General features: G+C 54.5%; 1 protein-coding gene across 2 annotated transcripts; it reads right to left on the bottom strand.

Annotated features, from left to right (window-relative positions):
* Positions 1–690: 690 nt before the first annotated feature.
* LSM14B (LSM family member 14B) lies at positions 691–11,235 on the bottom strand. Of its 2 annotated transcripts, XM_087819209.1 has the most exons (10): positions 11,063–11,235; positions 8,975–9,138; positions 7,967–8,096; positions 7,110–7,226; positions 5,144–5,314; positions 4,851–4,928; positions 4,497–4,658; positions 4,067–4,217; positions 2,250–2,435; positions 691–1,781 (listed from the first exon to the last, which is right to left on the bottom strand). In XM_087819209.1, exons 1-9 carry the CDS (start codon positions 11,187–11,189, stop codon positions 2,264–2,266), a joined length of 1,272 nt encoding a protein of 423 aa, XP_087675335.1. In that variant the 5' UTR covers positions 11,190–11,235; the 3' UTR covers positions 691–1,781; positions 2,250–2,263. The 2 variants fall into 2 exon arrangements, with proteins under 2 accessions (XP_087675335.1, XP_087675336.1); XM_087819210.1 differs by lacking the exon at positions 7,110–7,226.
* Positions 11,236–20,606: the final 9,371 nt, after the last annotated feature.

Raw genomic sequence — 20,606 nt, 5'->3', positions numbered from 1 at the left:
ACAGGTGTTAACTATGACCTGCCTATATGTAGAAACTTGAGCAGAGAAAATACCTGTTTAGTGCAACTGTTGAGTTACCCAACTAGTTTCAAATTCGTACCCTGGCTGCCTGAATCTAGCATGTGCACCTCAGAGGATTATTTTCATTGGTCAAAGATGTTGCCCCAAAAATTGAAGATTGCAAACTTGTTAAATTGTGAGTGATGGCCAGGCCCAGACGTTAGAGGCCTGCTGCCCAGTCCTGCTCTGGGCCTGACTGGACAACAGGCAGGTACCAAGGGAGGAGAGACACAGCTGACCAATAAGGTTGCTTCTAAAGTCACCCAGAAACCCATCATGAGTCAGAAACCAGCCCTGTGTGGTCCAGGGCCCAGCCCTGGAACAGGTTCTCAAGAACTGGGAACACGGAAGCTAGTGGCCTGGAGGCTGCGGTAAAGGGCCACTTCTGAAGCAGGTTCATCTGTGAACCGAGTTTTGGAAACTACTTTGTGTCAGGAAAGCAGAGCCATTCACCCCGGAAGGGTGGCCCACAGTGAACGGGCCTGGCATTTGCCCACACCAGCTGGGTCCAAGAGCATCAGAGTCCCCCAAGGCCAACCCGCTAGGGGCCTGCCAGCAGCTGCCTGGGAACATGCTGGCATGTCAGGCGTAATGGGCTTCAGGCAGTCAACAACCACTTTCAAAGCAGAGAAGGTTTTAAAGTTTGTGTGTTTATTTTAATTACAATTTACATTACTCCGACAGAGTAGCCCCACTGCTACGTTCTAATTCTTAGCCATTAAATCCTACAAAAATAAACCCAAGCTTTTACACTAACTTAATCAATACAGAACCAAAATCTTTATAGCTATTTAGGCATTTAGTTACCAAGGTGCTTATGTTCACCACGATGCCCTGTCATCAGGGGTGCATGCTGTACTAAGCTGACCCACTTACTCATGCAACAGTTTATATCCCACCTCCCTCCACACATCTACAAAACAAACACAACTATGTACAACTCCGAGGAATATGCTCGGTCAGCCGAGCTTACAAAAAAGACTGGCTCACTTCCAAGAGAATGAGACTCGAACAGTGGCTGGAGTCCAACACTGGCCAAGGCAGGGGCTGGCAGGGCAGAAAGGGTGGGGATGTCACCCAAACCCCAATTCTTATGGAAGCCAGGCTCTGAGCAACAAGCAGTTCCCAGTTCGTGTCCAAGGCCCCTTCTTGTGCCTCCAAGAGTGCCTCCTCACCCTGTCAGACCCCAACCTTGAAACCACCACCCTGGACATCAGGCGGTCTGTCTGCTCACAAAACATGATCTGTGGCACCCCCATGTTCCCTGCCCAGGGCACACCGACCCCACACCCCCTGGGCTGGCCCTGCCTTGCTCCTTAGACCCCACCAGTGGCAGTGGGGGTGCAGGCCAGCAGCACCAGTGCCAGTGGGTGACAGAGCTGTGCCTGGCTGCCACATGGCCAAATGAGATTTGGTTCCACTTTAAAGTCAAAGCTGTCAAAAATATACAGTCAAAGTGAGGATCAAGCTTTCGCTCTAGAAACCATTTTGCAAAACACCAAAACCTTAGGTTAGACTGTGCATAACTAAAGAGGAAAGACCCAGAGACCTCAGAGAGGTCTCCCTAAACGCTCCCCGAACATAAGCAGTTCTAACTTGGACCATATCCAAGTTCCGTGACATCCAAAACAAAAGCAGTAAACAATGACACAATGTCTGTCTGCCCAGTTAAGTGCAGCGTCCTCACTCAGCTTCGCCTCTGCCGCTGCTTCCACAAGAGCCTGCAGGAGGGGACATGACACCACGTGAGCACACTCAGCAGGTGCCTCCCACCCCATAAGTCCAGGGCTTTCCAGATACCCCCATCACAGCCCACCATGAAAACTATTTCTGTACACATGCCACAGGAAGTAGATCCAGGCCCCCCCCCCCCACCTGCTGAGACAGGTCAGCACAATAACCCACTCACTGCCCAGGCCTTAAGGGACACAGTCACCAGGGACCTGTTAAAAAGGCAGGGCCAGCCTGCACCGAGACCCTGGCTTGTCACAAGCTCTCCTGGCTGACCCCACTGGAGTGACAGGCACCCAGCCCTCCTGCACGGAGCCCACTGTGACGCTGGGGCCCCAAGTCCCTAAGGCCCCTCGTGATTCAGAGGGTCGGCTCTCAGCTTTTCCTGAAGAGGTTCCAAGCCTGGGTACCCACATCTCCATGCCCTCCCCTCAGGACCCCGCAGGTCCCCAACTCACCTCCAGCTGCTGCTTCACACCCGGCCAGTCCCGGCTCTGTGGGAAGTCGGGTTGCGCCGGGTGGTGCCGCTGCCCCTGCCCCCTCGCAATCCACCCCGGAATCCACGGCCACGAAGAAACCTTCCCGACACCCCAAAGGTCTCCGTGTTGAGCTTCCTCTCCTCAGCCCATGTGGTCCGCCTGGAACTGAACCAGACAAGGGCAGTGAAACTGACTGCAGAGGCGCCCACCCCAGCTTTCCAAGCCCGGAGGAAGGACAGTCGCTGTGTTCCTGGAGCCATTCAAGGGGCAACTCAGCCAGCCCCCTGCAGCCCGACATCCAACACTATAGGTGCTCTGGGCCGTATTTCCAACCAGGCCTGTTCCTCACTGGACTGGGCTGCTGGGCACGGAACTCACATCTTTGTTCCCTCACACAAGCATGTGACACTAGTGTGCTCCAAAGGAAGCCTCGCTGCTTGCTTGGTCCAGGCTTGTGCAGTCTCTAAGACCTGGAGCATATCACAGACCCCTCCAAAGAGGTTTCTACTAGATGAGGGATCTGGGCTAGATGGGCAGGGTCCCCAAGAACGTGCTTATGCTTTGGGGGTGCTAGAGACCAGCACAGCATGGCTCCAGCACCCTTTGTGCTCCCTGAGCACCTCCAGTGAGGACCCGTGTCTTCTTACAGGCCTCTTCATGTAAAGAAACAGCAGCTGAGTCCCAGCTGTCTTCGAGGCCAACAACTGACTCTCCTCAATCCTGCTATTAAACCCATCAGCCCCACCTTCAAAACAGTTCAGAAGCCAAGCCACACCCACCCTCCCCTTGAGACACCAACACTATTTGAAAGGTGGCCACCTGCAGCCACTTTCACCGAAGACCCACGTGGTAAAAACATCAGGTGGCTTGCATCCTGGGCTCCCAACCTCTGACAGCTCCCCGCAGCACAAAGTAAAAGCCACTCATTACCATGACCCACAAATTCTTGTGTGGATGCACCCCATCTTCATTGCTTCCCCAGCCCTCTCTCTGACCCGGCTACAGCATGCACACTTCCCACCCGCTCCCCACAAACAGGCTTGAAGACCTCAGCATGCTGCTCTCTTCGCCCACCACACTCCCAGCCCATTTTCCCTTCACCGCCTGTTCTCAAAGCATTTGTATCTTATACATGTATCTCCCACCTCATCCACCTTTCCCTGCCAGAAAACCTGAGTGCAGGGAGGTGGGGATCCCCAGCTTCCTTTCTGCTGCACCCTCCGTGCTCAGCAGTGTGCCTGGCACTCCGCTCACAGAGTGGATGGATTTGAGTTTCTATAGCTGCCCATTCTGCAGACTTCTTTCATGGTCTAGCTTGTTCTCGGGGCAACACCTGAGCACCAGTTATCAGGTGCTGAAAACAAAGCACACAAGGGGCCCCAGACTCAAGCATCTGATGAAAGAACACCCGGAACAGAACACTCCTAACACTCAGACAAGTTGCCTCAGGCCTCCAGGGTCAGCTAGGGACTAGTAAGCAAGTCCATAGTCACTCAGCTGTGAGTAGGGCCAGCCAGCCTTATGGGGAGGGTGGAGAAGCCAGGAGGGAAATGGGAGTGGAGCTCGGGCAGACCCCTCAGTGCCTGTGACTGCCAGGGCCTCCCATGCTGCCACCACTGGGACTGATATATCCACTGTGGCAAAAATGTGAATAGGATGGAGAGATCTGCCCTGAACTTGAGAGCTGAGTGTCATCATCAAGAGAGTGAGCTTGTCCTCAAGATTTGAGGCAGTGTGTGTGTCTTCCCACCAGCTCACTGGAACCTCAGCCCCCTCCCCATCCCCCTGCTTCCGACCTGGTCTTGAGTTCAGAGGAGATGTTGTCAAAGAAGGACTTGGACTTGTCGTAGTAGCAATTGGGCCCCAGGTGGTCCTCCTCAGCAAGGGCCTCGTCACTCTGGGTCACCACTGCTGGATCCTTTTCCTCCCCTTTCTCAGCTTTGTCATCTGCACAAAGAAGCAGAGCCCACAGAGCTGCTGGGAGGCAGACAAAGCACCTTTGTCCCGGGCAGGCCCCGTCGCCACTCAACAGCCAACTGACTGCTCTGTGCTAAGTGACCTCTCTCTCCAGCCCCTACCCGCTGGCCTTGACTGCCTGGGCCATGCCATCCATCCTATAGGGTACAGCTCCCACACTGGCCCCCAGAGCCACAGCTATCTTTCCTTTGGCTGGCTCTGTGGATACTCCTTGGGGAACAGGGGCAATTTTCACATGACAACTCAGACCTTTGAAATTGAGCTTCTTCTTAAATTCCTTGTCCAACTCCTCTCGGTTGAACTGGGCATTTGCACTCTCAAAATCAAAATCACCCTCAAATTTGATCGTGTTCTCCTTGATGTTAGTTGGACGGCTCTGCCCTCGGGAGCGATTCCTTGTTCGTCTGTTCCCTGTGAGGAGAATGACAGTCATGGCTGAGGAGCCACCAACCCGACATGACTGAGTGCAAGGCAGACAACAAAGAGGGGAGAGAGGAGAGAGCACACCGAAGCCACCAGGGAGCCCCAGCACCCCTGAAATCGTACCCAGAGAAGCAGGCAGGGGCAGGCAGAGAGCAGGCCCAACAAGGCAGCAGCTGTTACCTGATCTCCTCCTCTGGGGCCTCCTGTTCTCGTCGTTCACCTGCCCTGGCGTTTGCACAGCGGCTGGCTGAACTACATCTAAGGCGCAAAAGGGGATAGTAAGGCAAGCGCCTGCCAGAGCAGAAGCCGGGATGGAAGCAGGTGGCACCACCCCAGGGGACATGCAGCAAGGGCCTGCCCTGCAAAAAGCATGTGGTATTTAGGAGAGGGCGCAATCCCTTTTACAAAGCCCCCAGGCAGCAGTGTGCATGGTGGGAAGCGGGAGCACATCCCAGGAGCGAGTGTTTCAGTACCGCTGGCGCTCTTGCCGCTGGGCGGGGCCGGGCGCCCGTTGAGCTGCACCCCCACAGTGCCCTTGCCACCGGGTAACAGCTTTTTGGCATTCAGGTTATCAAGAGAGCCAGTCTGGACAGCCTGCTCCACCATGGGGCTCTTGCCAACTGGGACGGATGGAAAACCAGCTCCTGGGTTGGGGAGAGAAGGAGGGTTGAAAACAGAGAAAAGGAGAAAGCTCCCAGCCCCCACAGACACTTCTGTTCAAGCTGGCACGTCAGGCAGGGGAGAGGCAACCACCCAGAGAGGGTCTACCCAACCCAGGCAAAGCTTCCCCCTCTGCGCTAACCCCAGCAGCAAGACCAGCTCAGCCCGGGAGCCCTGAACCCCAGGCTCTGTGTTAGGAAAGCCCAAGGAGGGAAAAACACCTGGCCACAAGCGAGCACCTCCCAGGTGGTTTAGAAATGGCTTTCGGAAAACCACACAAGCTGACCCCAAGGGAGCTTGTTGGTCCCAAGATGCTGGTGCATCCTGGGTGTGAGGATTTGTTTCATACTGGTCCACTCTGAACAAGAACCATCCCGGTCTGGAATTGTGCAGAAAAATGCAGTGGTCACCCATTGGAGTTAAGCTCTAGAATACTGTCATTTTTGCATAACATGTAATAAAAGCAGAAAGGATGAATGTCGCTGACTACAGAGAAGTACAGTCTGCAGTGCTCTTGAAAGTAAGGCTCATCATGAAGAAACGGAGGCTTCCCCAGGCTGCCCTTGGCAACAGAGCTGCACGCCCAGCCCCGAGCACAGAACGTGGATGCTCAGAAACCAAGCTTCACAAGAGGGTCCTCTGAAGCCAGAAGAGGACAGGGGATGGGCCATACTCATCAACTGTCTAATCCCCTCTCCTGCAGTCCCGGGTCTGTGGGTGGAAGTGTATGAGGGTCTGAGAGAGAAAAGACCAGCCCTAACCTTGGGCACCTGGTCCGGGAGCGGCAGCTCAGGACAAGTGAAAACAGTGATTTTCACTTTTTCCCCCAATGGAACAGAAACCAGAGAAATTACTACGACAAATTCATTGTAACTAGATCAAAGTACTCCTAGGGCTGACTGGAACAGCCTTGTCACTGGCATCTGCAGTGTCCCTACGATGGGCACTGCCCCAGAGCACTTCCTCTGGCCTGTCATCTTCCCCAGTACACCTTCCTGGAGCCACAGCTCTTGACTGCGCCCTCACATTCCAACGCACAGGGCAAGAACCTTGGGCCTGTGTGCTTTGTATGACACTGGCGGTGCAGGTAAACCATCATGCGCAGGAGCGGTTTTCAGGGTCCTAAGAATGGGTGTCTCAGTAATGTTTAAGAGGGGAGAAAGCATTACTCTGTGATCACTGAAGGACACTAGCGCTGGTGCAGGACACATGCAAAGCACAGGCTGACAGGCACCATCCTGGGCTAAGTTTCCACCACGGTGTGGGCCGACCTCGGGCAAAACGCAAAGAACCAACACCAGGCAAGGAGAGAAAACCTGCACTGGCAGGCAGGTGGTGCGCACCAGCATCAACAGGCCAGTCACCAGGCCACACTGTTTGCCTGTCAACAGCTCGAGCCAGTCACCCAGCTTTAAAGTGGCTTCAGTGTACATAGCCACCTGAGGTCCCGATTTTGACGGGTGAGGAATGTGCTCAGTGGGCTCCCCTGCAGTCTTCCCCAGCAATCCAGACCACGGCAGAAACCCAGGGAAACGGCCCTCTGAGCAGAGGGCAGTGCCCACATGTGGAAGTGACGGTACAGCAAGGGAAGGGCTCCCTGAGTCTTTCTAGCCCTTCTTTAAAACAAGACGCTAGTCAGGACTGTGTGCTGAACCAGAGATGCAGCTTAACTGATCCATGGCTCAGCCAATTCTGTCACAGCCACTGTCTGGTCTACGGTTTACCCCCCTCACTCTCAGGATGGCAAGACAGCGTGCAGTTCTCCCAAACTGCCGTTACCCTTGGAAGTGAGCTGGTGTGGCTCTGAGGACATGTCAGGCTCTGACACGGGCTGTGGAGATGGAGAGGAGCTAGGGCTGGAGGCTGCGGCTGAGGCTGGAGGGCTTACCAGCTTCTCTAAAAGAAGAGAAAGGAGAAAAGAGCACAAAGAAAGGGCACAGATAAGTAATGAGAAACTTGTCTTGCGTTTAGCAGGCTTGGAAAGAGCCAAGCGTCTGTCCTAGGACACTTTGCTCACACAAACCTGTTCTAGAAACACAGGGAGCCGGGCCAAGGGCACCACCACACTAGGAGCAGCAGTCAAGACAACAGGACTCAGAAGCAAGGGACCCACACAACCGTTGAGGGCCTGATCACACCCTATTGCTAGAGCAGGAGCAAGGTGGGCGAGGCTGCCAACCCCACAGCCTGACTGCAGAGCTTCGGCCAGGACTGGGTGGACCCTTGCTCTATGTGCTGGGATAGTCTTACTCCAGGGTTATTCAACCTGGAGGAAACAATTCTGAGTGAGGCATCAACAGGAGAATGAAGAAGGAAAAACCTGGCGGTGCTGTACTTAAGTTTTATATTTACAGGCTTACAAATGTGCAAGGAGTCAGGCGCACTGTGATTACACCTGGCAGTTATCAGGTCTTCACAGCAATATTCCACGGCCTCCCCCCAGACCCAGACTGACACTAACTGAATGTGGACTTGGTTCACCTGTTCCAAAACCCAGTCTGCTACCTCTCTTACTCTCAATGAGTAGTCACTGAAAGTCCCAGCACTGGAAGTACACAGTGTCCCCCATCAGGAGTCGTGGCCCACTTCCTGGAGGTCACCACACGCAGTTTAGCAGATAGAAACAGGTTACTCACCTAGACCCAAGGAAGCTGCATACTGCTGACTGAGCAGGGAGCTGGCCGCCAGCTGGCTGTAGGGCGGCATCCCTCTGAAGGGGCTGTAAGGCACGTGCGGCTGGAAGGAGGAGCCCGAGCCCAGGGAAGACTGGGCAAGGAGACACACAGATGAGAGCAGCGCCAGGCCCCCGTCACCCTGCCTGGAGAGCACTGTTCAGACAGGGACACACAGCCCGACCTGCCAGCCTGCTTCCTGGAGGCTTGGGTGATGCTCAGAGGACTAAGCTCCCAGGATGGTCTAAAGGAGCTTACAGCTGCCTTTTCCACATTTTATCCCCAGTTCCACCTGTCCAGGTAATTCTCACTTGAATTTCTCCTAACTCAATTAAGCCCTCTGCCTGCCATCAGGTAGTATAGGCTCTGCAAAGAGAAGATGTGTCATCCTTGGCTTTACCCTACCCCCAACAGAAAGAAGCCCAGGTGTCCCCATGCCCTCAGGCCCACTTGGGGGTTTCTCTGTGCAGTCTGAGCTCCAGAGGAGCCAGCGAATACTTAATTTACAAGTCAAGAGAAAACATTAACCTGGGTAATCCTGGGCAAAACACACCATAACACAGCAGGCAAATTCATTGTCCCACAGCACTGCAATTTAACATCTGGGCAGAGTTAGAGAACAAGTTCTGCTGTCCCTGCTAGCACCTATGCCACAGACACCACGCCACTGGGGCTTTGGGACTGACTCACCAGAAACTATGGGCAAACATGATTCCCCAAGTGCACTCACCCCCCCTCTTCTGACACTGACACACACACACAGCGTGTCTCACTCCACACACACTACTACATGCTGCAGAAGTTAAGCCTTTCCACAGCAACACCAACATCCTGGACAAAAATTAAACAACTTTTCATTAAAAAGCCATTCCTTGAGTTGAGAGCTCTGGCCAAGCAGATGACACCAAGTTCCACTTGGACTCCAGCACCCCTTAGAGAGCATGTCCCCACAGGCGTGGAGCCTGCACTCACTTGGACGATGGCAGGGTCCTGAGGGAGCGCATGCTGAGCTTTTGGAGGTTCACACACCGTGATGTCTTTGATATCGCTTCCCCGGAAGATGATGTACTCGTAAATTTCCTCTCTCGGAGGGGCAGGCCTATCTGTGGGACGGTCTTCAGTACCAAAAGACCTCACTTAGGACCAGAGGAAAAAAAACGCATTAGTTGTTGTCCTCAGCCAAATGCATTCAATCAACCCTCTCTAGCTGCAGCCTCTGCCTGGGTGCTATCCACAGCCCAGGACCCAGTTTCCACATTTCAACTATTCACCAGTGCCCCCCCCCCCCAAATTTTCAACGGGTAATACCTACAAGACCCCAGCTGGCAAAGCTCCAAGAAGTTCTAAGTCACAAAGGCAACAAGGAACAATTCCTGTCCCTGGCAGTCTCATGAACCAAATTTTGCGCTCACAGAACAAGGTCTGCTTTGCAGAACCCCCTCCACATCTTACTTGGCAGATTGAAATTGCAAAAGCTGCTTTTTGACTGGAACCTCACGAACATCACCCTGGGCAGTCCCTTTCCTTAGAAGTGAATAGATTGACAGTGTCATTCCTGCCCTTCTATCCATACCAACCTGGGAGGAGCTGTTACAAAAACAATGGGAGAAGGTGACCCAGAACTTGACCCACACCACCAGCTCCTGTGTCTACAGAGGTACTTCTTGACCCCTACTAGCAGAAACTCAACCAAGTCTCTCCTTAGATCTCTGGGGCAGGCTTTACCTAATGTGAGCACAACTCCTGCTGCAGACCACGGGCTACTTCGGGTCTGTTTCTCCAACTGGGACGTCATGTCAAATGTAGTCAAGTGCCAGAAGTACAGTGAGCACGTACCTCAAGACACTTAACTATCTTCTGGAGCAGTGTGATCTATGCCAGAACTTGAGCACTAGACTTTACAAGGAAACATGCCCAGAGTCCTGAGGCTCCCTCTGACGTAGGAGCATGAAAGCTCTGCCTTGACACTTTAAGGCCTAGTGTGGTATCTTGAGTCTACCAAGAGCCAAAGAAACAGGGCTTCTGTAGACCCAGCTGCACTCAGTACTTCTCTGGAAGAAGCAGAGAAAGGACACTCGCCATCTTTCCTGAAGGATGTAGACAAAGAAACTTTGCGGCCACCTCCTGCCTCAACAAGCCCAGAAAAGAGACACAATCCAGCCATCCTCCTTCCACTAAGTGTCTCAGGACCCTCAGTGTGGTTCCCAGAGCGTACGGAGAGGACTCTGTCACTAAAGGATAAACCCAGAATGTCTGGGATAGGGTCGGCAAGAGCTTTAAATGGGGGCACCTAGCTGCCGTTGCTCCTATCCTGGCATGAGGTTCCGATAAGACCTGGTGTTTGTTCAGGCTCAAGGCCTCAGCCGCTTAATAGTTTCCAGAAGAGCTAACAAGAGCTGGGTTTTCTCACCCCCAGCCTTCTTCTGGGGAGGCCCGGGGGAGACTCGGCCCCGGGCCCCGCCCCACCCCTCGCGTCCCCGCAGGGACCGGGTTTTCGGCTCCAGCTGCCCCGCCAGCAGGTGGGGAAGAAGCGGCCCAGCAACCGACCCCCACCTGCAGAGGTGGGAAGCGAGGTGGAGGAGGGGGCGGCGCCGCGGGCGTGGACCCGCCCCAGCCATCGGAGGCTGGGCGGGCGGGCCGCGCACAATAACCCCGGGGCTGGGGGAGACCACGGAGCCGGCCAAGACCCGGGGGTCGGAGTGGAGGCCGGGAGGGCGTGGGAGCCGACCCGGAGCGCCCGAGGGACAGGGGCGGGGGAGGCCCGGAGGGTGAGGGCCTACGGGGGGACCGGATGGGCGGGGAGGAGGGGACCTGCAGGGGAGGGCCTCGCGGGGGGGCCCGGGATGCGGGCCTGCAGGGAAAGAGATGGCCGAGGGCTGGGGGCCTGCAGAGAGAGGGCCCGCGGGCGGAGGGGTGGGGGCCGGCGGGGGGAGGAGGTGGTCGAGGGCGTGGAAACTGGGAAAGGGGAAGCGGGGCCCGGGGCCTGCGGGGGGTCCCGGGGTGGGGGTGGGGCTGTTGGCGGGCGGGGTCGAGCGGTTGGGGCGGCCGCGGGGCAGCTACCTTTGGCGAGAGCCACGGTGGAGTTGTCCGTGTCGATGGTGTAGAGGATGCCCTCGTAACGGATCTGCGCCTTGGAGATGAGGCTGATCTTGCTGCCCAGGTACGGGGTGCCCGACGAGCCGCTCATGGCGACGGCCGCCCGGCCGGGCCTGGCCCGCTCGCCTCGCGCGGTCGCCTCGCCGCCCGCTCCGCCTCCGCGCCTCCTCACTGCCGCCGAGGGGCCCTCGTGCGGATCAGCTAGCGAGCGGGGCGCGCGACCGGGGTCTCGGAGGGGAGCGCGGGGGAGGAGGGGCTGCAGCAGCCACATCCGGGGCCTCGCACCGCCCCGCCCCGCCCTGTACGCTCGCTGCCCATTGGCTCGCTGCGCTGGCTTCCCTTTAAAGATGGCCGCGCCGCCGGCCTGGGGGCGTGCCCCGCGCCTCGCCTGCGCAGTGAGCCCCGCCAGTCCGCGCCGGTTTTCGCCCTTTCCCCGCCCCTCTCCTTGGTCCGCTCCCGGCAGGCCCTGCGCGGCGTGGGAGCACGAGACGCGGCGGGCGAGTCTGGGGCGGGGGTGGAAATTGAGTGGTGTGGAACGCGCGTGCGCGGGTAGGCGGGGCGGGGCTGACGTGGGGGCGGAGTCGGCGTGGGCGGGGACAACTATCTAGGCCCCGCCCACCGCGCCCGCCGGCTCCCCGGGCCCCGGGGCTCCAGGCTCGCGGACGGTCGGCGCGGCCTCGGTTTCCCTTCTGCAGAGGCCCGCACGGGTTTCCCTCCCTGGGCCTTCCGAGGGTCGGCTGGCTAGGGTGCGTCTGGACCCTCCCCTTCCCCAGCACCGCCGAATTTCCGTCCTGAGGTTGAAGCGGGGTGGGGTCCCTGAGCGGCGGGGTGACGCGGGGGGGGCGCGCGGTCCCTGTCCTGGAGGGGTGAAGTCGGGGTAGGGGTGCCCCCCGCCCTGCCCCGCGGGACGAAGGCGGGGGCCCTTGTTCTCGGGGGGCGAAGCCGGGGGTTCCCGATCCTGGGGAGTGGAGGCTGGGGTCGGGGTCCACGCGCTTCGGGGCACCGGGCGCAGCGGTGGCTGCGGGTACTGAGCACCTCGGCGCGTCAGTTACTGAGCAGAGCGAGCCGAGCGCATCTTTTTAAATCCTGCCCCCTCCCAAACCCGCGACGGCGTTCCTGCCCCTTAAAATCAATGCGGCCGCCCCCAGGACCTCGCCGCGCCTCCTGCCCCGCGCCGGGCTGGCCGCCCCGCCCGCCGTCGGTGACTGAGCCTTTCCCTCCCGGCCGTGCGCATCCCACCGGGCCCGCTATTGGGCCCTGGAAAAAACCTGGTGGGTGGTGACCGCATTTTATAAAAATAAAACAGAATAAGATAGAAAACATCAGAGAGCCTCCCGCACTAAGTATTGCTTTCACTCATACTAGTATTTAAGTGGGTCCTTGCTCAAGATGTGAAATGCATTTCTTTCTCTTGAGTACTAAAAAAAAAGGGAGAGCTGCTGCAGAGAGCTTACCTGCCAAGCAAGGCAGGTGTTCTGACTCCCCTTTTTCAGGTCAGTCGATGGGGCAGGCTCCTGCCCTTTGTGAACCCCCTGGTCCCACCTGTACCTGGCAACATCTAGTAAGACAACAGTAATGAGTTTGAAAAAAGAGAGAACTAGAAGAAAAAATAGAGAAGTCTTCAAGATCTATCTGCCAGAATGCCTGCATGTTCCACAGTTGCTTCTGGCTCCTGGATAATCACACTGGTGAGAGTGGGGGCAGCCCAGCCCCAGTAAGAGAGGTCAGTGAGGTGGGACTCTTACTGAGCACAGCACAATCTTCCCCAAGGGTGCACCTGTCTGGAGTAGGTGTTGTCCCAGTTCTCCCGAGCACCTCACATCCTCCTTCCCCCCACTTTCAGTTCCAGAACATGACTTGCTGAAGGTCACGGATTCATGCCTCACCTGCAGTGTCTGAGCCTCAGCCTGTGTTGGGGGGTGGGGCCATATTCTTCCCTAACAGGAGCTGCTTCTGTCTTGGAAAAGGGAGTTGGATCCAGAGCCCTAGGACCAGGGTGGGATGCAGTTCCTGGAGACCTCCAAGAGCTCACAAAGCTCCTGCGTGTCAGTGCAACTGGATGGCTCCCTGAGGTAATTAGCCACAGTGCAAATACTTAGGCAGGGCAGGGCAGAGGCTAAAAATATGCATGGTACACACATCCAGGAATGCTGGTCTTGCCATTCATTCTGTAGTATCCTGCCTAGAGTGGAAGGCAGGGCACTTTCAAAAGGTCTGAGAAGGGAAGCAGTTGTGCCTGGACCTAAACTTGACCCAGGAGCCAACTGATGTGGCTTGTGTTCAGGGGCACACCTGCCCAGCACCTCCACCTTAAACAACTCTTCTTGGTGCCCACCCAGGCCTGAGCAGAGTGGTGTAGAGAGACCAGCTGAGAATCTAGAAAACCCTGTCAGGTCAGGCTCCCTGCCTCAGCTTCTCCATTTACCAAATGGAGATCATAGCTCTCCTGCATGTCTCACTGGTGGATGTGAGGATCCTGGAAGACAGTGCCCGTGAAAGGCTTTGAGGGGCCCAGGGGTCCCACACATCAGAGCCCTGGTATGCAGACGACCACAGAGGTAGCTGGCAAGGTTTCCACTGCAACCTTGAGCCACTTATTAAGCGCCTACTGTGTGTATGGAGGATGTGAAGCAGTCCCCTAATAAAAGCAGGTGTGACTGCATGGACACAGGACTCTGCCCTGGATGCCATCACCAGTCACATGGCCAGCGTCCTTCAGCAGGTGAGGGGCACATCACAGAAAACCATTCTGTGACTCTAACATACAACTTCAGAAAGAATGACCACACGACTATTGCTTTCCCAGGTATCATTGCTTAGTGGGCACAAAACAAAACAGGTGAGCTGATTTAAAGACATGTTAATAATAGGTGGGCCAGCCCTGGCCAGTGTGGCTCATTTGGTTGGGCATCCTGTGCACCAAAAGGCTGCTGGTTTGATTCCTGGTCAGGGCACATGCCCTGGTTTCCAGCTCCATCCCCGGTAGGGGGCGTGCAGGAGGCAGCTGATGGATGTTCCTCTTTCACATCAATGTTTCTATTTCTCCTTCTGCCTTCCTCTCTCATAAAACCAATAAAGATGTTTTTTTAAAAGATAATAATAGGTGGTCCACAGATACAGCAGAAATCAAGGCAGTGGTCTGCAGTGTAGGACTGAGCCAGTGAAGGAGGCCTATCCCCTCCTCTCCGTAAGGACCTGGCACAGGGAGGGGCAGATGTTCACCTAGCTGGGAGCCTGAAGGAGCCAGAAGCCAAGGAGTGGGAGGGAGCTAAGGGATTACAGAGGGCAGGGAGGGAGGTCAGGGCTGGCTTTGAAGGTGTCCCTAGGAGGTCATCGGGCAGGGAAGGGGGCTGGGAGGCCAGGGAGGTGGTTTAGTGCCCCTCCCCAAGCTGTGGCCCTGGATAAAGATAGGAAGGAGGGTGGAGCTGGTCTTTCTTGGCAGGAATTGTCCCTAGGTCTGACCTGCTCTCTGGATCCTGCTAAAATCCATCTGCAGCACAGGGCCAGCAGCTCCCTGCACCTTGCACCCCCTCATCTCTGTTCCCCTTCCCTGTGCCCCCTTCTCTACATTTCTCTCTCCACCTCCTCCCCTTCTCTTTCCAATTCCCTTCCCCTGCTCCCTTCTCTGTGCCCCCACCTGGCCTCTCCTGGGCCTGGCGCAGTCCACAGCAATGATGTGGGAAGCCAGCAGCTCAGGGTGCCTCCAGCCTACCCCCTCCACCCTACAAGCTCCACTGCTGGCCCGCAGTTCAAACACAGCCACCTCCTGGACCTTGCCTCCTGGTGGTTCCATAGGGAAATGGGAAAGGGTCACAGATCACAAGGCCACAGTGAGGGTGAGGAAATGGAATGTGGGGTGTGGACAAGGGGAATGTGGGGCCCGAGTGTTCCCCTGAGCATACTGCCCTGAGCACTTGGGGTGGTTTTTATTTATCAATAAAAGGCGGTTCTGAAGACTGAATGGCCATTTGAATAATTCATGGAGGCGTCTGCCCTGATGGAAGATTCTGGAGCACTGCTCATGGGCGGACTTCAGTAGCACAGAGGGGTGGGGGGAGACACACACACACACACACACACACACACACACACACACACACACACGAAGAATGAAGGACCTGATCCCTGCGTGTAGAGTCCCAGGCAGGCCAACACATGCATGCTGTTAGATGTCTGGATAGTGGTCACCGGGGCCTTATGGGTAGGGGGGAGCTTGTGGGCTGGCCATGGGTGCTGGTTACTTAGGTGTGCACATTCCATTGTGAAAATCCATCAAGCTGAACACTCCTGACATGGGCACTTTTATACATGTGTGTGTTACACTTGGAGTCAATTCACACTCTTGCTAAGTAGCCACGAGGGCCAGTGTGTACTGAGCCCCACTCTGCACTAGCCCAGTGCAGTCAGGCCACACCTAAACCCTTTCCAGTCCTGGGAGGTGGGATGCTGCACTTCAGAGGTGAGGAGACAAGCCTGGGCCAGGTGCTCAGCCAGGACCACACAGCCAGTGTCACAGGGCTGGGACTGTGGTGAGAGTCTGTGGCTGCTGACCTGGACACCCTGCCTCGCAGCACTCAGCTGAGGGACGAGACCAGTGTCTATGTGCCCCAGAGAGGCACATGGTCTTGGGGCTGCAGCTGGGCACTGGAAGAGGGAGGGAGTTAAGAGACTCCATCTGTGCATTCAGTCCTCTCTCAACCCTGTGTGAAGGATACAAGGTGCATCCTAGGGATTTGCCGTGGGAACCCACAGGATGTGAACTCCAAGGCTGGGCACTTGTCTTTGCCCTGCCTGATGGTACATGAGCGCCAGCCTGGCAGAGCCACAGCCCCAAGAGTAAAGTCCTGTTCATAAAGTGGTGGAGACCAGGAGAGATGGTCCGGGCTTCCTAAAGCTTGTCCTCACCCCACAGTGTCCAGTCCCACAGGTCCCCCCGTCCATCTTGGCGGTATCTGCTGGCTTAACCTAGCAGATCCTCTGGAGGTACAGCCCCTCTCCTCCAGTGTCGGCCCAGCTATGCTGTGACTTAACTCTGGTTACAGTCCTGGTGGCCTGGACAGGGTGTGGAGACAGCTCCAGAGAGGCACCTGTTGTCTCATGGGGGACAGAATTCTGCATCGCCTCCCAGGGGACCGTAGGCAGCTCTTGATGGGAAGGGGTGTGCCCAGTCTGCAGGCTCAGAAGGCTCAGAGACATCGGAGTCAAACTGCACGTACACCTTCAGGTCCTCGCCCACTGAGGTCCCAGGCTCCCAGCCAGGGCCCTGACGCTGGAGTAACTGTCAGGCTCAGCGGAGCACCCAGCTGCCTCTGAAGTTCACTGTGTCTCTTGCATCTGGATTTGAACCTGAGTTGTTCCGCTCTTCTGCCTGACAACAGGGCCCCTTCGAAGCTGCTAATGAGACTGGGCTTTCCACTCCATTTTCAATTGTTTGTTAATTGCCCTCCACTTGTCATTACGTCTCTAAGTCAATGAGACTCCCTTAACAACCCTCCAGGTCATTATCCCTCCCTCCTCTGCTTTTCAAACAGCTGGATCTGGTTGAAGCCTGACCCTGGGCCACCACTGGCCCGCACAGCCCTCCCCACCAGCCCCTCCCGCCATCACCGTCACTCAAGCCATCCCCAGGGAGAATCAGGGACCCTCCTGGCCTGGCTGTGTGTGTACCACCCCCGCACCAGGCACAGGGCCTCCTCACCGACGGGCATAAACCCATTTATCACCTGCTTTCTTGGACCATCCCACTCCTAGTCTCAACTCCTCCGGCCTCCAGGAAGCAGTGCTAAGGTGGAGTTGGGAATGCAAAAGGTTTCTCAAAAAATCACACCTTGTAGAGGAGAAAAGGGGGGAGCAGGACTGGGCAGGAGGGCCCATCGACTGGTGTGGTACCCAGTGGGCAGCTCCAGAGCACACTGCCTGTGGGAGGGGCCCCTGTTGGCAGAAATAGCTGCCCTGCACTGGCCAGTGTGGCTCAGTTGGTTGGGCGTCGTCTCATGCACCAAAAGGTTTGATTCCCCATCAGGGCACGTGCCAGGGTTGTGGGGTTGATTTCCTGCTTGTGGGAGGCAGCCGGTTGATGTTTCTCTCCCTCCCTTCTTCCCCCCTCCCTTCCCCTCTCTCTAAAATTAATTTCAAGAAAAAAAAGGAAGGAAACTCTGACACCTGTTACAACCTTGAGGACATTATGTTCAGTGACATAAGCCAATCACAAAAAGACAAAATACTGCACGATTCCATTTATCTGAGGCACTTGGAGTCGTCAGATTCATAGAGGCAGAAAGGTGAATGGTAGTGCCAGGGGCTGGGGTTGGGGGGTTATTATTTAATGGGGACAGAGTATCAGTTTGAAAAGATGAAAAACCTCTGGGAATCTATTACATAGCAATGCAAATATTCTTAAGTACTGAACTGTACATTTAAAAATAAAAATGGTTATGATGGTAATTTTTTTTTTTTTTTTTTACCATCACTAGAAGGAAGGATGTTGCTGAGATAGATCACTGTGCATCCCTGGCTGGGAATGCAGGAAACTTGGGTTCTGGTCCACATGCTCCCACCTCCTGGTGGCCTTAGGCAAGTTACTTGCCATCTCTGGGCTCAGGTTGCCTTCTCTTAGCCAAGGGTTTGTCAGAGGCTTTGCATCTCCAAGAGCTGAGTGTGTACAGTGAGCCTGACAGAGCCCCTCATCAACTTTCCCTCAAGTGTGACATCTGCAAAACACTGCACACATCAACACATTCTCCGAACGAAACACACCCATTCACTCTGTGACTAGACGACCATTTATTTACCTACTTCACTGCTGATGGACATTTGGGTTGTTTCCAGTTTTGGGTGGTTACGATCAGGGATGCTCTGGCCATCCCAGCCCTTTCCCTGGTGCACAGAGGACATGCTTGGGTGGGGTCCATGGGGACAAGGCCTGGGCCCCAGGCTGAGCACGGTCACAGCTTTGGTATAAATCTCCGGTTTCCAAGGTGGTGGAACCAACGCTCACTCTCACCAGCAGGTGTTTCTCTTCCTCTGCAGCTGGGTAGCCTGGGTTCTTGGAGTTTGGTCTTTGTGGTGGGCCTGTAGTGGGTTTCATTTGCATTTCCCTGGTGACCAATCATCTCCTCTGTGCTTGAAGTGCCTCTTCCAGTCTTTTGTCTATTTTCCAGTGTTCCCAGGTCTCACTCTGGGGACTGTCTTTCCATTCTTTTAGAAGTGTGTTTTAAATAAATAAATATATATACACACACACATACACATATACACACATATATATGTATGTATATGTATATGTTTTTTATTGATTTTTAGAGAGAGAGGAAGGGAGAGGGAGACAGAGAAAGACAGATGTGAGAGAGAAACATCAAGTGGTTGCCTGTACACCAACGCTCTGACCACTGAGCACACTGGCCGGGGCTATGCGTGGTTTTCTTTGCGTTTCTCTTAGTTGAGGATCTGGAACGTCTTCGATATGTAAATGTATGTCTTACATTCACTATAGAAAATTCCAGCCATTCTTTCTTTCTTATTTATCTAAATTTTTATTTATTGATTTTAAAGAGGAAGAGGAAGAGAAACATCGATCTGTCGTCCCACCTATTCACACACCGTTGGTTGATTTTTGCACGTGCCCTGACCCGGGCTGGAGCCCCACCGCCTGGTGTATCAGGAGACGCTTCAACCAACCGAGCACCCGGCCATTGTTTCTTTCTTTCTGGTTAATCCTCACCCAAGGATATTTTTTCCATTGATTTTTCAGAGATAGTGGATGGGAGGGAGGCGGAGAGAGAAGATCGATGTGAGAGACACGTGGATGGGGTGCTCCCCATGCACCCCGACCTGGGCAAGGAAGGAACCTACAACCCAGGCATGTGCCCGTGGCCGGGGATCGAACCCGAGACCTTCGGTGTGAGGCTGATGCCCACCACTGAGCCGCGCCGGCCGGGGCCATTGTCCTTTGAACACTTTCTTGCTCCATCATTTCTCTTCCTTTTGTGACCTCAGTTGCACATATGGAGATGGTTTCTTATTGTCCCAGAGACCCCCAGGCCCTGCGAATGCAGTCCCCACTGTCTTTCCAATGGAATCAACTATTGCTATATCGCCTAGTTCACTGGGTTTTCCTCTGACATTCCTCTCTTCTGTTAGGCCCATTCAGTGAACTTTATATTTACGATATTCTAATTTTAGTTCTAGAACTTCCATTTTTTTAGAGATAGTTTCTAGTTCTCTGTTGTGATTTAAAAAAAAAATCTTTTCACTTGTTAAAGGCACATTTTCTTTTACATGTGTGACTATAGTTATAATACTTTAAAATCCTTGTTTGCCAATTCCATCAGCAGGGTCATATGAGGGATTAATCTCTATTACCTCCTTTTTTTTTTTTTTTGAGAATGGCTCACATTCTCCGTTTCTTTGTATACCGAGTAATCTTGGATTGTATCTTGGATTGTATCCTGGACATTGTGTTATTTTGTATTGATGTTGGATTCTCTTACATTAACTCAGAGAGTGTTGATTTAATTACTTTTGTGTTCCTGTTAGCACAAGGCAGTTGACTCAGGGCTCAGGCTGCGTGTGCTGTCCCACGCACAGACTCAGCTCTCACCCGAGTCATTCCCCGTCCAGCTGCTTGGAGTCTGCCCCACACCTGTGCTGCAATGTCACCTGGAGATTTAGGCCCAGTTTACAAACAGAAGTTGGGGCTCCCCTTCTCCCATTGGTCCCCTCTGGGATGTCCCCTTCCTTTCCAGAGGGTGTCATTGCTCCAACTGTGTTCCCTAGCTCTTAGCGCCAGGATGGCGGGTGTTTGGTTGGTGTAGTATCTGCCCTGCGTGGCGGGGACTGTGGCCTGACCTCAGGAAGCTGTGAAAACAGGTAGCCCCCAGCTCTTCCCCTGCGGGCCACCTGCTTGCCTGTGCTCACCCTGGCTGCTGCAGGCACTGTCCTGTCTCGTCCAGAGTTCACAGGCTGGCTGTGGGGTGCAGCTCCATAGGAGTTTATGCCACCACACTGGAAGTGGAAGCCCCACAGGTCAATTTCTGTGAAAAAACCCTGCTGGGATCTTGAAATCCCTTTTGCATGGAATCTGTAGATTATGTTGGGGAGAAATGACATTTTTACAATATTGAGTTTTCTGATTCTTGAACTTGGTATATCGCTCCATGTATTTATTTTTTTCTGCAATTTCAATCATGTTTTATAACTTTGTGTCTACAGGTCTTGTGCTTGGTTAGTTTTATACTAAGGCATTTGGTTTTTGATGCTCTCGTAAGTGGTGTCATTTTATTTTTAAATTTTATTTATTTGTTAATCCTCACCTAAGGATATTTTTTCCATTTGACTTTTTTAGAGAGAATGGACGAGAGAGAGGGAGGGAGGGAGAGAAACATCCACGTAAGAAAGACACATCGATTAGTTGCCTCTTGTGCCAAAGCCACGACTGGGACCAGGGATCAAATCTGCAACCCAAGTACGTGACCCTGACTGGGAATCGAACCCAAGATCCTTAGGTATG

Source organism: Miniopterus natalensis, chromosome 7 (assembly GCF_054644295.1).
Source record: "Miniopterus natalensis isolate mMinNat1 chromosome 7, mMinNat1.hap1, whole genome shotgun sequence".
NCBI classification, from domain to species: Eukaryota; Metazoa; Chordata; class Mammalia; order Chiroptera; family Miniopteridae; genus Miniopterus; species Miniopterus natalensis.
The sequence above is the reverse complement of the archived record's forward strand: the minus strand, read 5'-3'. Positions and strand labels throughout refer to the sequence as shown.

Coding starts and splice junctions, on each gene's coding strand:
- LSM14B (XM_087819209.1), bottom strand. CDS start 11,189: ATGAGCGGCTCGTCGGGCACCCCGTACCTGGGCAGCAAGATCAGCCTC. Junction 4,659..4,850: donor GCCCCAGAGGAGGAGATCAG/GTAACAGCTGCT, acceptor TTCTCCTCACAG/GGAACAGACGAACAAGGAAT. Junction 4,218..4,496: donor GAAGAAGCTCAATTTCAAAG/GTCTGAGTTGTC, acceptor TTCTTTGTGCAG/ATGACAAAGCTGAGAAAGGG.